At 38.2% G+C, this 14,226-nt stretch overlaps 1 protein-coding gene across 2 annotated transcripts in view; it reads left to right on the top strand.

Moving 5' to 3' along the window:
• LOC150106497 (uncharacterized) overlaps nucleotides 1–14,226 on the top strand; it is a 553,742-nt gene that overhangs the window by 312,320 nt on the left and 227,196 nt on the right. The window contains exon 9 of one of the 2 annotated variants that reach the window (XM_090393158.1): nucleotides 2,880–2,933. The exons of the other annotated variant lie outside the window; for it this stretch is intronic. Within the exon in view, the coding sequence (XP_090249284.1) occupies nucleotides 2,880–2,933 (54 nt within the window). The remainder of the gene's footprint in view (nucleotides 1–2,879; nucleotides 2,934–14,226) is intronic. 2 annotated transcript variants of the gene reach the window in all.

The following is a 14,226-nucleotide window of genomic DNA, read 5'->3' as shown; positions in this document are numbered from 1 at the left end:
CGAGAAGTAGTTGAGAAGAGTTATTAGTAATAGTGTTAATATGGTAGCTCTTCAGGAGGATTTGAATAAGCTAGACAGATGGGCTAATACATGGAGATGTCAGTGTAATTTTACTAAATGTAAGATCTAGAAGTTTGTGATTCGTCCATGGGCGGCTGCATACGCTGTTGGTGGAACAGTACTAGATGCAGAGGATATTTATTGATAGAAATTTGAAGATTAGAGAACATATTGCAAAGGTAGTGAAGGTAACTGAGGACTGCTGAAATACTGAGAAGGATGTTGACCAAAAGAGTCATGGTTCCATTGTATAGAAGGTGTCATTGTTCCATTGTATAAAGCTCTGATCAAACTCTGATTATTATTCAGGCCTCCATGGAGTCAAAAGACTCATCATGGGAAGTCCTTCCTAGGAAACACAGTCTATCAAGACTCATCACGGGAGGTCTCTCCTAGGAAATACAAAGTCTATCATACCACTCCTTAAACTCATTGACTGTTCTCGTTCTCACCACTCTATCAGGCAATGCATTCCACGGTTCAACCACCCTCCATGCAAAGAAACCACTCCTCACCCTCTTGCTCACAGCTTACTTTCGTAACTTCCAGGGATGGCCCCTTGTCATCATTCCTTCCTGCTGTTCAACCAAGCTAAAGAACTCTCCTGTAATCACCTCTCAACAGTTTAAAAGTCTTAATCATATCACCTCTCCTTCTTCTAACTACCAAACTCTGCAGTCCACATTCCCTCAGCTGATCCTCATAACTAACATTGTACAGTCCTGAAACCATCTTTGTTATCTGCTTTTGTACCCTTTCCACCGTTTTAATTTATCCCCTTCAAATCTGGGGGACCAAATTTGAGAACAATAGTTTAAGTGTGGTCTGATCAGGGTCTTATACAATGGAATGATAAGCATCCTTCTCAGTATTGCAGCAGTCCTCTGGGTTACCTTCACCACCTTTGCCATATATTCCCTGAATTTCAGTTTTCTATCAATCATCACCTCCAGATCTCTTGTCTCCCCGACTTCTTCCAGTACAGCTCCTATAATAGATTATGCAACCTCCCATCGATGTGTCCCAAACCTCAAGAATTTTCATTTTGCTGCATTAAACTGATACCCCATTCATTTGCCCATCTGTCTTGCTTATGCAAATCCTCTTGCAGGACTACCACATCTGCATTATTACTAATAACCCTTCCCAGCTTCACATCATCTGCAATCAACTGAATATCCCCCTGCAATCCACTGACAATGTCATTGATATAAAGGTTAAACAATACAGGTCCCAGTACTGAGCCCTGTGGGACCCCACTTGTAACCTTCTGCCTCCTTGAAACTGTCCCACCATACACAACTTTCTAATACCTATCGGACAGCCAATCTTGAATCCAGTTGACCAACCTGACATCCAAACCCCCATGTGCTGCAACTTAAATATCAGCTAATCATGTGGCACCCTGTCAAATGCCTTCGCTAAATCCAAGAAAATGGCAGTATATGCTTTTTCCTCATCTACTGCTCTTGTAACTTTATTATAAAAGGCTAGCATATTACTAAAACAAGAACGCCCCTTAACAAATTCATGTTGACTCTCACAGATTACATTGCCCTCAGCTGCCCAATGCTATATATGGTCCTTCACTAATTTCTCCTTAACAACTACTGATGACACACAAACTGGGCTATAGTTACACACATGCAGTCTGCTACTGCCCTTATACAATTGTACTATCTTTCCTTCCTTCCTTCCTTCTATTCCTTGGGTACCTTGCCCATAGCCAGAGTTTCATTGAAAAGCCAAGTTAAAGGAGCTGTCAGTTCTTTAGCACATTCTCTCAAAACCTGTGGTGAAATATCATCCAGTCCAACAGCTTTACTGACATTCAGGGTACTCAATATTTTCAACACACTCTCCTCCTGCACCTCTAAACCTACCTAAATATTAGAGTGATAGAGTCGAACCTGCCCTATCCCTCTAGTATTAAAATTTACTCCTCCAGGATGAAATACATCAATAAAGTGTTCATTGAACAATTCCACTATGTCCTCTGCATCAGTCACTCTATTCCAATTTTTATCCCACAATGTCATTCTACCACAATCATTTCTCCTCCTACTGGCCACATGGCAAAAAAATTCCCTAGGATTTTCTTTGGATCTTAGTTCCAATCTCTTCTCATATTCCAGTTTTGCCTTCCTCACCATACTAGTCACTCTCCTGGCCTGAGTCTTGTATTCTTCATGCATCTGCTCTCCACCCCTCTCCTTATATCTCTTCCATAATCTCTTTTTCACCCTCAGTTCCTGTTTAATATTGTTTGTCATTCCAGGTGACCAAACCTCAGCAATTTACACCAAATTGCTGAGGTTTGGTCACCTGGAATTTGAATGGGATAAATTAACTTGGAAAGGTGTAGAGGAAGATAATGAAAATTATATCAGAACTGTAAAATGTTAGTTATGAGGATAGGCTGAGGGCATGGATTGTAAAGTTTGGTAAGTAGAAGAAAGAGAGGTGACGATTTTGACATTTAAACAGTTGAGAGGTTACAAAGTTGACACTTGGGTGTTCTTTCATATGTTAGAACAAAGAAGGGACAAAGAAAGTCACCCCCTGGAAGAAGTAGTGAGCAAGACTGTTAGGAGAAGCTTTTGTTCTTTTTTTTTTTTCAAAGAGGACCATGGAATACATTGCCTGATAAGTAGTGAGAACATGAACAATAAAGGAGTTTAAGGAGTGGTATGATCTTTGGTATAGGATAGGCCTCTCATGATGAGTCTTGTGACTGCATGGAGGTCTTGAATAATAATATAATAAAAATTGAAGCATAATGAGTGTATTATAACATTCTGTGTTTCTTTTCTGTATAGTTGAACCCAGTTGCAGAAATAGCATTTGATCTGAATGTGCTTGTGCACCTACCAGTAAGTTCAGTGTTTTCTCTTTATTTTGTTCATTTCAATGTAATAGGATCGACTACAAAATTCAACTTAATGCAGTAAAGCAAGATAGATATGTTTTGTTTTTTTCCTATCTAATAAATCACATTTATGTATCATTTATTTTTGAAATCAGTGAATTATATGAAAAAAATGCAGTTAGGACAACAAACCATAACATTTAATATTTCAGTCTTGTTCATGATGAAAACAAGTCTGACAAATGAATCAGTATTTTTAAAATGTTGTAATTAGCAAAATTCACTGGAGAGAGCTAGTTCTATTTCTTGTCAAGGATGTTACTTATGTTAATGAGACAGCATATTTTAATATAAGATAAAGAGTTGAAGTTCAAAATAAAAACAGTAACAGCTGAGTTGGATAAAGGAAATGGCCACACGATGATTTTGCTGGATTTTGCAAAGGCATTTGACAGAATACTGCATGGAACTCTATTATGCAAATTAGAACAAATAGGAGATGGACATGATTAAGTGGATAAGAGAGTGATTGCTGGACAGATATCAAAAAGTGGTATATGGAGGGGCAGAATCGATGCAAAAAAAAACCAAAAAAACAGGTGACTAGTGGTGTGCTGCAAGGATCAGTGCTGGGACCATTGCTGTTTAATTTGTACATACAAGATTCAGGTGAGTGGGCACCCACTACCTGGGCATCAATAACTCATACTTCTTTTTTCTTTCTTTCTTTATTATCAAATCTGATTTTCTTATGCCTACCTCTGTACAGGTTCTAGTGAGGTTCTACCATGGTCTCCCAACCTTTATTTCTTAAACAGTTATATAATATGGAGATCAAGGCATCATGCCTCCATACGTGGATTCTCTGTGTTCTAAAACAACACTGAGAGATGTGAGATAGAGTTTCTCTGCAGTTAATGTCATCTCTACCCCAGCGAGCTGTATGGGCCCTCGTGTGCAGGGCATTAATTCTAGTCCTAATAAGGTCTACATACTTATATCCAGGTAGTAATCCGGTACCATCCCTAATCTACTGACGTTGAGGAGGGCACCTTATAAGATTCACAAAGAGAAGCACCATCAACAGAGCCATGAAGTAGAGATGCCCATCTCTTATGCTCTGCCGATGCTGTCACTATCTGGGAGCCCTGGTACTGGGTCCAACCCCTAGTGTGTGTGTGTGTAATCATCGTGAATAATAGAACTATGGAAAGCCTATATGGAAAGAGAACTATAGAACTTTGCTAACCTTATGAAATGCATTTGCAGAATCAATCAGCAGAGAGATGGAATACTGAGCCCTCCATCCTTCACTTCAGCATGAAAATATGCTATTGGGGTGTTAGGTGGAGCCAAGATCTCACCGCAAAGCAAACTATCTTATCCATTCAGGATAATACCAAAACATGCATTCTTCCGAGCACCAAATTGTGGTAATACCTAGCAAGGAAATAGTTAGACAGAATAAAGAGCTTCTGATGTGGCTTAAGAGGAGCTTTCCTCAAAAGAGTAAGCCCAGCAACCAAGGCTGAAGAGAGAGAAAACCTTCCTTTTGGATTGAAGAAGATGCCCAAGTATCTCCATTCTTCCAAGATGGTCAAAGAATGTAATGACCTATTGTGCAGGGAAAACTCAATGTTCTCAATCTTAAGCTTCTTGTCATGGCCTGAAGGGACAAGGGCTAAAGAGCAGGACTTCTCTACATTAATATTAAGGCCTCTGACATGAAAGAAGTCAACTGCCTGGTTGAGGAGTTTTTGCAGGCTTACTTTAGTAGAGGCCATGAGAATGAGGTCGTCGGCAAAGGCCATTACATTAAAAGCATGTGCACCAAGGGAGTAACCAATATGGTTAGGAAGAGAGTGAAGAGACTCATCAGTGATGCAGTTAAAGAAAAGAGAGGGATAGAGGATCACCATGGAAAACTCCCTGAACAGTGGGAATAGAGGTCACCCGGGATCCTACAATGATAGAAAGGGAACTACCAGAGTAAAGCACCAATACTTATGAAAGAAAGGGGTCTGGACATCTGGCAACAGATCTCTAAGAATAGCAGGATGGGAGATGCTATCAAAGGCCTTTTGGAGGTCCAGGGAAGGCATGTAGAGTGTCCTAAGGCAGCATGAGAAATCAGAAAGAAGGGAGGAAAGGACATATGTTTTTGGCACAGCCATCCGAAGGGATAAAGGCTCATTGACAGAAGTCATGTTTAATATGTTGTTGCAGTCTCTTAACCAAAACACTATGGAACAAATGGAGAATCACTGGGGAGACTGTAATTGGTCTGTAGTCTGCTGCTCTAGTGTCTGTGTCCTTCTTGGGAATAAATATAGTTTTGGAACTGCAAAGATATGGAGGAATTGTTCTGGAGGATAAGAGGGTATCAAGTAGATCTTGTAATATCTGCAATGGCACCTTCCGTAACATATATGCTGGGAATCCATAAGGTCTGGAGGCAGATGAGCTAGATGAGAGAACTGCTTTAATTTCTTCTGTAGACACTGGATGAAATATTGAAGATACAGGGATGGACCGGAGTACCTGGGGTTGATCTTGATCTGGAAGATGAGGAGTTGGAGTAGAGAACACTGTTTTCCAAAACTCTACAACAAAGTCCTCATGCTGTTCTTCAAGAGGAGGAGGGTAGGTGCGATCAAGGATGGTTTGGGTGCACCTCCCTCTATACTTTGTGTAGAGGGCTTGCATTACTTCATAAGCCCTCTTCCTTTGCTTATGTCTAGATACGTTATTTGATGAACTAGGGTGAGGCTGATGTTGTACTGACTTGGTTCAAAGTATAGAATACATCCTGGAGGTACTTGTCAAGACTATAAGAGACATCAAGTCCACAAAGGTTGACACAAATGACTGCTTTGAGAGAGTTATGATTATACACCAGAAGGGAAGGTTGGTCCACAGCTGAAGCAAGTCTGGAGATCAGAGTCTCCTCTGTTATTTCTAGAGGTTTGATGGAAATCAGATGTTATGGAGGATGGCATGGGAGATATGGAGATATTACCCGTGCCATCATGGGGAGGAGGCATGGTCATTTCTTGGACCAAATGCTTATAGCCAGCTTTTTTCCTGTGACTCTTGATGGCACCAGATGAACGATGGGGAAGAACTTCAGCCAGAGCCTCGTTAATGTTCTTGACACCTTTCACCAAAAGGCAAACTTCATGAGTTGCTAGGATCATTTCTTCTTTTTCCACCATGCTTTCACGCGTTCCATTCTTATAGCAGCATTGGCCTCTGATGGATTTTTGGAAGTGTGGTGCACTTCAAGGCCAATTGTGGTGATGAATGCACGATTGCAGACAGAACAAATGAAATGTCTCAAGTTCATTGCTGCTGGAATGCTGATGGGTTGGTTACAGATACAACAAGTAGGTCTTCTACTCTGGATGGTGCTGCTTGGACAGGTGACTAGTCCATCACCGACCAAGTCCCAAACCTTGGGATCAACTCCCGAAAAATTTCCTGACTCTCACCAATCAGCATTAGAGTCTATCTTCCTTGGATTACTTGTAGTGAGAGGAAATTAACCCTACCAGGGGTGCTTGTTCTGATAAGAAGGAATAGCATAGTGAGCCAGTTTGCCACCTGAAGGTGTCTAGGAAATGCCCTGAGGAGGCCGCCCACCTCCACACTTGTCTGGAGTCTTGGACCAAAAGACATGCAGCCAAGACAACCAGCTTTCGAATTCCTGATACACCTTGGCTAAATGATCACTTAGCAGCTCAACTATTTCTTTTGCTTCTGTTACCTTCCTACCATCAGCATTGTTTAAAGTCATACATTGCTACATAACAAAAAAATTTTGTTTGGACATAAAATTGTGAGCTGCTTAGTCTTTTTTTAAACTTAAAAAATTAGTACTACTTTAAAAAACTATAAAAATAAATAACTAAATAAATTGGCTAATTGTTTTGACCAATCACACTGTTCCATGGTCATGCCATTTTTCAAAATCAGAACAAACAATGTGCCAGACGAGACAAGCATTTCGATTACAACTCCAGATTTTTTTTATTCAAAATTCTCATGGGAAAATATTGACAAGTCAGTCAAAGCAAATTTTGATGAACGTTGATATGAAACTGTGAACTTCATACCCTGGCAAGACCAAAGAAGAGAGTATTGAAATGGTGAGTGAGCTGATAGTGTTTTGGAGAGAGCCAATTTCATTGTGAAAACTTGTGCTCATTGTGGGAACTTGTACTCAGCCAATCCAGTGCAAGCACTTGATGCCAAGATATGAGGACTTCATTTGGTGTGCTATTTGCTGAAATATTCTTGCATTTTTCTTCAGAAATGAGCACCCACACTAAACAAGCTGATTGTTGAAGTCAACAGTAATCACCATATGCTAGAAACATCAAGAACGACACTTTATTGGATGATGGAAGACCTCAGCTTCAGGTACATAAAACAGCATCAACCTTCATGGAATGGGAGGAGTAATTACTTGGTCACATTGATACCTTCGAGCAAGGAGGGATATGTACCTTGCTTGCGGTGAGTGGGCTGCAATCTTAAAGTGTAACAGAGCATAGTCACCTTTCTTGCTTGCACTTTGTACTGCTTATGAATTTGCTGATCACATTTTTCTTTATATTTCCTCACAATGTTTTCTGCTGTTGCTTTGTATCTCTACTCATCCACTTAATCCACATATAGTTTATCCTCCTGACCTTGGGTATGCGGTCTGATACTGCTTCTCTCAAACAATTTCTGACTACTTCCCATACACTACCGACATTCTTGACTTGTAACTTCTGAAACCATGGCACCGCTTTAAGATGCCTCCTAAGTCTGTCATATAATTACCTGCTTTACTTGTCTGGGGGGGGGGAGAATTCATCACAGAAAAATTAATTGCATGAAAATTCTTCACGGATATATATAGGGAAAAAAAGAAATATTTCCCATATAAGAAGTATTAAAAAAAAATTTCTTAAAAATATTAAAAAGAAATATTTTATATATTTAATATTTTGATTATATTTATAATATTCTTTTTTACTACAGGCTCTGAAGATTGAATATTAATTGTTACAGAACTGGGATAGGATGGTTCATATTTAAGAATATTTAGGGATAATAATTACATCCAACTAATATTTATAGTTAACTATTTATAACATATTCCTATTAACTATTCTAACCATTAATAGTTAGAATAGTTATTAGGGAGAATAAAATATTTAAGAATAGTTACGGAAAAATACACAATATTTAAGAATATTTATTCTTCTAACCATTCACTATTTTTCTGTTCTGTGAATTTAGACACCCATCCAGGTGTGATATATTTTTTTATCTGAACTAATTCAGAAGGTGACATGTTTAAGTTATTGAATGCACGAGTATTTTGAAAATGACCACTTTTCCTGCATATTAAAGATATGTTGTATGCTTTTATTGTTTACAGAGCTAGCTAGTTTAAGATCATAAGTACACTTTTGAGTAATTATATTAAAGAAAAATGATAATAAGCTTACGTAAATCCTATCATCATTTTGTAAATCCTATCATCATTTTGTAAATCAGCATAAGCTAAATTGCCATCTGCGGGTGCAATACTAATCTTTACCTTTTCTTCCAGTACTAGTATTTTATAACACTAAGAAATTTTAAATTTTATATTTAGTCTTCTTTACTGGAAAAAAAAATAAAAAATACACGCTCCCAAAGTAAATAATTAATCACTTCTCTTGTGAAACGTTCAAAAATAAACTGTAATCAGAAATATCATGTCGTTAACAACCGACTAGATAGCATACCCTCTCCCACCAATGTGCTGTGGATTCGAAACTCTCAACAGGCATGGATGTTAGAATTGTGTTTTCATGAGAAATGAATTTTGTCATCTGATGTGAGACCACAGCACTGCTTATTGGAGACCTGAAGTGGCTTTAGTGGTTTCTATGTTTGGTTATGGAATTTGAGCAGGATTTCTGAACCAGGTTAAAATGAATAAAAATTACAATGAAACAGAAATTAGAAAACTCATCAATCAATAAATATATTACTTTCATTCTATAAGAATAAAAATATTATGAAAATCTAATTAAAATCTAAACAAGTAATACATAAAAAAAACTATTTTGTGAAATTTATCTTGCACTACATTTACTTTTCATATATTGGTATCAAGCAATATCATTTCAGTTTTTTAGCGAATAAAGTTTTCAGCAAATTTTCCCCTCGATGAATTTTCTCCACAGTTAATTTTCCCCTCAATGAATTTTCTCTGCAGTAAATTTTCCCATGATGAATGGGAAATCGGTGAACCCCTACTTTATAGTTCAGCATAAAAGCTTTCTTGATAGCAAATTCCACATGTTTGGCAACTTCCCAGAACAAAACTGCAGAGTCATTCTCCCCAATTAGGGCAGAGTGTCTATGTCTACCTTGGTTATGGATATATCTTCTGGTGCTATTATCAGATCTAGCACTCTCAAATCCCTGGTTCTCTTTATAATATGTTGTTGCAGGTAATCATCCTTCAGCAACTGTATAAATTTCACTTCCATCTTGCCATGCCCCTTTTCTCCATTCAATCTATGTCCCCATAGTTGAAGTCTAACATAATTGCTTGACTTGCCCTTATTGTGCTAATCTGCTGATGCATGGCATCTACATCTTATGGACTCCTGGTATATAGCAGCAACTAACAGTATATTTTATCCTATTGGCCTCTATCTCACATCAGACTACCTCAAACGAACCACCTCTCCCAGACTTAAAATCTTTAACTTCTAATTTGGTTGGTCAGCTATCTTCAGCAATACTCCATCTCTCCTGTCCTATTCCATCTGTTCTTCCTGAAATTACAATATCTTTTACATTCTATCCCTCTAACTATATCATTTTCTGTCAACCAGGTCTCACTAATGCCTATAATTTTTGGCCATGTCAAGATAACCAATGCCAGAAACTCCTCTCCCATATACTTGATACTTCTTGCATTTTTGTATATGCATTTCAACATCCCCTTGTACACACAGTTACCCAAGGGTAACTGTGCATACAAGGGGATGTTGAAATGCCCATCCAAATTGGAAACCTGTGAAACCACATTCAGCATTGCATAATCTGTACATGCATTCATTTATCACAGGGGGTGGTCAGGAAAATGCTTATTTGCATCCTCCCCCTAATATCCCTAGTTTCTTCAATGTGTAGTATTACCAGTCCATTTATTTTTGAAAGTTATCTTGTAGATGACATTTATAACATGATCTTCTGCTGAACAATATCATATGTATTTTCAATATAATGGAACTCCTCCTTGTTTTTTCCATGCTGTGAAAATGCATTTCAGTTATCATTTTTCTGGCCAATTGATCAATTGTGGTGGTTCACAAAATTTGCAACCCTAATTCAGAGACAAATCATTGGCATTTTTATTTCTGGAAGCAGATGAAAGACCTTGTGTGTGAGATAAGAAGGAAATCATTATGTATAATGCTTATTTACATTTTAGGTGTTTCAGCAACATAAATGAGTCTTAATGAACTAATGCAAGCTACACATGCCCTAAAGAGATTATTATTAACATTTGACCTCCATGGAGTCAGAGACTCATAGTAAGAAGTACGCTCTATTGCACACAATGCTTATCGAACTATGCCTTAAACTCATTCAATGTGTTTATATTCACAACACACTCAGCCAATGTATTCCAATCATCAACAACTTTCAATGCAAAGAACCTGCTCCTCACTGATACAGTTCCAGTTATGATATCTTGTTCAACTCCATCTCCCATTTAATAAAAACTCTCTTCCATGTCAACCTGATAACAACCCCTGACTACCTTATATGTCTCAATCACTTTACCCTCCTTCCTCATGATGCTTTGCAATTTACATTCTCTCAATCTGTCCTCATTCCAAAAACTACTGATCACCTATGTGAATCTTCTCTGGACCCTTTCCAACATATCTTCATCACCATGAAAAACTGGGTGACTAAATCTGGATGCCTTATACAGTAGCATCATAATCTCTTTATTTCTGCATGTCAAGGTCCTCCACATCATTGCCATTATCTGACATGACGACTTTACAACTTGTGTAATGTGCTCACAGAATTTCAGGTCCTTCTCCACTCCTACTCTCAGATCTCTCATTTCGTCTACCTCCTTAAAAGTTTCCCCACCAAGTGTATACTTTGCATCCCATTGTTACTTAACATTGTTGCTTACCAAACAATTTAAAACTACACTTTACAACATTGAACTGAGAGTATCAAGTCCTCCTGTAAGGTCATAACATCTGTTTGACTCTACGTTGTTCTCCTCCAATTTCGCATCATCTGCAAACAGTTGTATATCTCTAGTTAAACCCATTCCAATATCATTAATATACAAATTGAACAACAATGGTCTTAAAACTGACCCATGTGGCACACCACCAGTGATCTTCCTCTTTTGGGATACTGTACCCCCATATGCACCCAGACAGCAGTCACTGATCAAACTCAGAAGTCTGTAACCCAGTCTTATTCATTTTAATTTATTTAACAGCTTGTCCTGAAAAGCATTTGCAAAATTGAAGTATACCACTGTATATGCATCTCCCTTCTACAAGGCATTTGACACCTTGGTATAGTGCATAAGTAGTAAACCATGATCTCCCTTAAACAAATCCATGCTGATAACCACAGAGAATGCTGATGTTATCAATCCATTTCTGTATCCTAGTTCTAACCAATCTATCATGCCAGAAATATGGATTGGCCTATAATTTATAGCCCCTTATTATCACCTTTATGCAGTGGAACAATTTTATCTTCTTTCCACTCCCTTGGAACCTCTGCTGTTGTAAGACTTATTAAACAGGCATGCCATTGCTACTGCCCATTCCCTGAAACATTTCCATAAGATGCATGGTTGATATGTCATCAAATCCTATTGCTTTATTGACATCAAGATTTTTATTTTATTTTTTTTTCAAATACCTCTTACTCACTCCCAATTAAACCATCCTCTGCTATATCTTGTACACTTAAGTTCCTCATGATTCCACCCTGATGAGAATGAAACACCCTAATAAACTGATCACTTAATAACTCAATGTCTTCTGAACCAGTTACCATTCTACCATTGTCATCCATTAATATCATCTTACTATAATCATTCTTCCTTCTACTTGCCTCATATCTAAAAATCTCTCTAGGGGTTTTCTTTGCTTGATTTTCCATTTTTTGCTCATGCTGCACTTTTGTTGTCCTCACTAAGTCACTCTTCTGGCATGTTCTTTATACTCTTCATGTAACTGATTATTATTATTATTACATAACACCTCCAGGGAGTCCAAAACTCATCGAGAGAGAGCACCTAATCTACAACGCTCCGTCTTCACCACTCAATCCACCAACTACAGCTACTTTCATCTACACCAAACCCCTTTACCACCGCCCATTATTCATCTTGTATTGCCTTTAAAGTGCCGTCTTCCAAATTTCATGATTAAGCCTCTCATTCATCCATTTTTACATCTACTTTATTAGCTTTTTAACCTTCAGAATACATTTGCTCATTGATGCTGTTATGTATTTCTTTGTCATTTCCCAAGATGTATTTATTTCCTTCCTGTTCAACTCCTCATTCCATGCTATAGCTCCAAGCTGTCTATAATAATTAGCCTTTTTTTCACTAATCCAAGTTGTTTATACATTTCATCATCACCACTCTTCTCATTCCCTGGTCTATAGCAACATCCAACTAAATGTTTTCCTGTCAACTTCTACTTTACACCACACTCCATCATAACCATTGCCATTATTTTCCTCTTTCATGTCTAGCTTATGTGGACATAATTCCCCTGCTATTATCAGCAGCACTACCCTTCACTACTTGTCCTTTCTATCCTTGTGAAAAATACTGTATCTTTCCATTTCCATTCCTGTTAGGACATCATCTTCATTCAACCATGTTTCACTTATTCCAATGATTTTGGGGTGAATAAAGTCAATCAGTGAAACCATTTTATCTCTCTTATTTCTGATACTTTTGGCATTTGTAAATAAATGCAGCAGTTCATTTTTAAATCTATAACCAGTCCTATCCAAGCCACTTGTTGGTTGTGATTCCCTCACCACACCTGCTCTTCCCTAATCACCTTTATCACTGCTTACAACATATTATCCTTGCTGGCCAGGTTGGCTGAGTGGTTAGCATATCTGCTTTCCGGCCAAAAGCCTGCGGGTTCGAATCCCACCACGGGCATGGATGTTTGTGATTATTTGTGAATGTGGTTGTGAGTGGTAGATGGTGTTGGTATGGTTGCAGTTCATTGTAGTTGGTGGATTGAGTGAGTGGTGGAGACAGAGTCATAGAGAAGATGTCCTCCCTCGATGTGTCTTTGGGCTCCCTGGAGGTGTCACGTAATAATAATAACATATCTGCTGAGTCTTAACTTCCCTTCCCACATTGCAATATATTCCATTTCTATGTTAATCATCTGCATACATATATTCACTGCTGCTACTTCCAACATCCACTATCCCTATGCCATGTCTCCCTATCCATCCAGGCCTGCCCCATTTCCCTGTTCCTCTTGAAGTCCTGCTCTGTCTTCATCTCTCGTACTACTACTGTTTCCACTGCCAAGTTGCCTCTTCAATACCACTCTCTGATCTTTCACTTGATCTCTTACTTCTGATCTTTTGCTTGCATCAAACACTGTACTTCCATCTAGTAACACTTTCACCAATGCACTCACTCACACTTGACAACCCTTCCACTGTACTGTTATCTTCACTCTTCTCAATAACCTCCTAATATTTGCCCTTACATTCTTATGTTCACTTAAATCGTTTATCCCCACAACCACAACTTATTCTCATACTGCTTTCCTCATGTCCAAAACCTGAATTGTCTTGCTCATTCTCCCTCCTAGATAGCAGACCTTATGGACTCTCTCATTAACTAATCCTCTACTAATGGAATCTCCATACAGTGCTATCCTGGAATTACTCGTCACCTCTTTTATCTTTTTTTCTTTCATTCTATTCTTTTGCACATTTTCATTAGTTTTCACTAAATGCCCAGTATCAATCTGCATATTCCTCATTTTGTTTTTCATTTTCAGTAACTGTTTCATCAAATCTTGCATTCTGATAATTTTACTCTGTCACTCCTGAAGTCTCACTACCTCTTGTTCTGCTGCACCTTACTTCCATTTTCTCATTCATACTTTCTTTCACTCCCTCAGTTTCACTAGCTTTTGTTTCATTTTGGTTTCTAAATTTATGCCATCTTTTATCTTTTCAGGTTTTATCTT

This window comes from Typopeltis vanoorti, chromosome 5 (assembly GCF_054136105.1).
Source record: "Typopeltis vanoorti isolate ZY-2024b chromosome 5, IOZ_Tvanoo_1.0, whole genome shotgun sequence".
Lineage (NCBI taxonomy): Eukaryota > Metazoa > Arthropoda > Arachnida > Uropygi > Thelyphonidae > Typopeltis > Typopeltis vanoorti.
This window is presented reverse-complemented; position numbering and strand designations above follow the sequence as displayed.